General features: G+C 37.2%; 1 protein-coding gene across 1 annotated transcript; it reads right to left on the reverse strand.

Annotated features, from left to right (window-relative positions):
* Positions 1–352: 352 nt before the first annotated feature.
* LOC136068141 (zinc finger protein WIP6-like) lies at positions 353–1,655 on the reverse strand. Its single transcript, XM_065774870.1, has 2 exons — positions 1,266–1,655; positions 353–915 (listed from the first exon to the last, which is right to left on the reverse strand). Exons 1-2 carry the CDS (start codon positions 1,653–1,655, stop codon positions 433–435), a joined length of 873 nt encoding a protein of 290 aa, XP_065630942.1. The 3' UTR covers positions 353–432.
* Between the last annotated feature and the right edge of the window lie 339 nt (positions 1,656–1,994).

Consider the following 1,994-nt stretch of genomic DNA (forward strand, 5'->3'; position numbering starts at 1 on the left):
TTGACCAAATAGTGACTCTCTCTCTCTCTCTCTCTCTCTCACATATATATATTATATATATTGAGAGAGAGAGAGAGAGATTTAATTATTTATTACGAAAACAAATGTGACTAAAAAGGGCTTTTAATTATGTAATCTAACTGCTACTTCAAATATTAAGGGCCTGAATGTTTTCTAACATCACTGTTTGTATTTTTTTTTTAAATATGTGTAGATGAAAAAAATATGTAAAAATATATCTAATATTGTTTAGAAATTAAAAACATATATTTAAATAGATATATCAAACAGGTACTAAATGCATAGAACTTTAGCTTTGACTGTACTATTTGTCTCCATTCTTTCCCTCTTTCACATTCTCACACAGCGTAGAAACTGTCACTAATTACCAAACTTTAATCACAAACAAAGCCTAAATACCTAAGTGTTGTATTACAAAAAACAAAAGGACCCACGGCCTCCATTACTGTCATTTTCTTTATCATCATTTTCGTTATCATTATCATCATCTTCTTCTTCAACTTCACATATGTTCGTGGTGATGGTGTGAGGAGCATGCCCATCCCCAAATGCCCTAACATGGTCCTTAAGAGACCTCTTGTGTTTGAAATCAGAGCCACAAATACAAAACCAGAGCTTTCCACAGTTCTTCTCATGAGTCCTCCAATCACCTCGTACAGCAAAACGCTTCCCACATTTTCTGCAGCCGTACGGCTTGGCTCCATGCTTTCTCTTGTAATGAGTCTGAAGGGTCCTGAAATCTTTCAGAGGCCTTGACCTTGGGTGCTCTATGTTGTTCTTGCAACCCTCAGCACAGCAATAGCATGGCAGTCTCAGCATGGAAGAAGCGGGTTTTGTCCCTCTCAATGATTCTGGGCCCTTCCGGTACTGTGACCCATGCCCCCACATGTGCATCTATACCACCAAAAATATATATATATATATATCTATATTAAAAAGAAAAGAAAAGAATTTGACACAAGAAAAGTAAAATAGTTCAATAAGATGAATGTAAATTCCTATTTAGTCAAAGCGAAAAATGAGAATATAAGCATATATGTGATAATGTGACATTTATATGTGAAATTGGCTATGTCAGTAGCAGATTTCTCCTTGAATTTACTGGTGCATAGGATGGGAAGACTACACCCAGAAAAATAGTCGTTCGAAGAATTTGGGACTAACATTAACAAAAATATAATATATATCAATTGGCTATCATGCCAAGACCAAATATAGTATTATATTGTTTAAATTATTGTAACCTGCATGTTGTTGTATCTGTTGAATGTTTTGTTGCAGACAGTGCAAGAGAACTGTGTTGGGCCAACAAGGATCTGAGCTGGAGAAGGAATCCAGTATTGGGCTGGAAGAGGAGCAGTAGTGTCATGAGTAGGGATGCTAGAGTCGTTGGATCCTGAAGTAGTTGGAGGACCAACATGAAGGGCTACTGTTACACCACCCTCGCTAGAAGGGTTTTGGTGATTCTCAAAATTGTGGTTTGAGGAGGGAATATTATTATTATAGATGGGGTTCTTGGGGATGTGTTGGCCAGGAGGGCCAAGAGAAAGAAAAATAGAATCTTCATCTTCTTCTTCAGCTTCCAAATAGGCACTCTCACAAGAGGATAAGCAGGCGAAGGAGGAAGTTTGCATGGTGATGTTGATGCTAGCTATTATATCATCAGGGGGAGAGAGAGAGAGAGAGAGAGAGAGAGAGAGAGAGAGAGAGAGAGAGAGAGAGAGAGAGATTTTGAGTCTTGGTGGAGAAGGTAAGAAGGGACAAGAAAAGGCAATAAATAAACAAATTTTGTGGGTATTTGGGATGTGTAATATGGGTTTCTTTTCTATAGGAAAATGCTTTTTGGCTAGAAAAAAAATAAAGGGGGGGGGGGGAAATGCTTTTTATTAACAACAATAGGAATAGGGTTTACATGACAATGTTTAGATTGGTTTTTCAAAATGGTAGTATTTATTTGATTTTGGGAGAGTGAA

Source organism: Quercus suber, unplaced genomic scaffold, assembly GCF_002906115.3.
Source record: "Quercus suber isolate HL8 unplaced genomic scaffold, Cork oak 2.0 scaffold_101, whole genome shotgun sequence".
Classification (NCBI taxonomy): Eukaryota; Viridiplantae; Streptophyta; class Magnoliopsida; order Fagales; family Fagaceae; genus Quercus; species Quercus suber.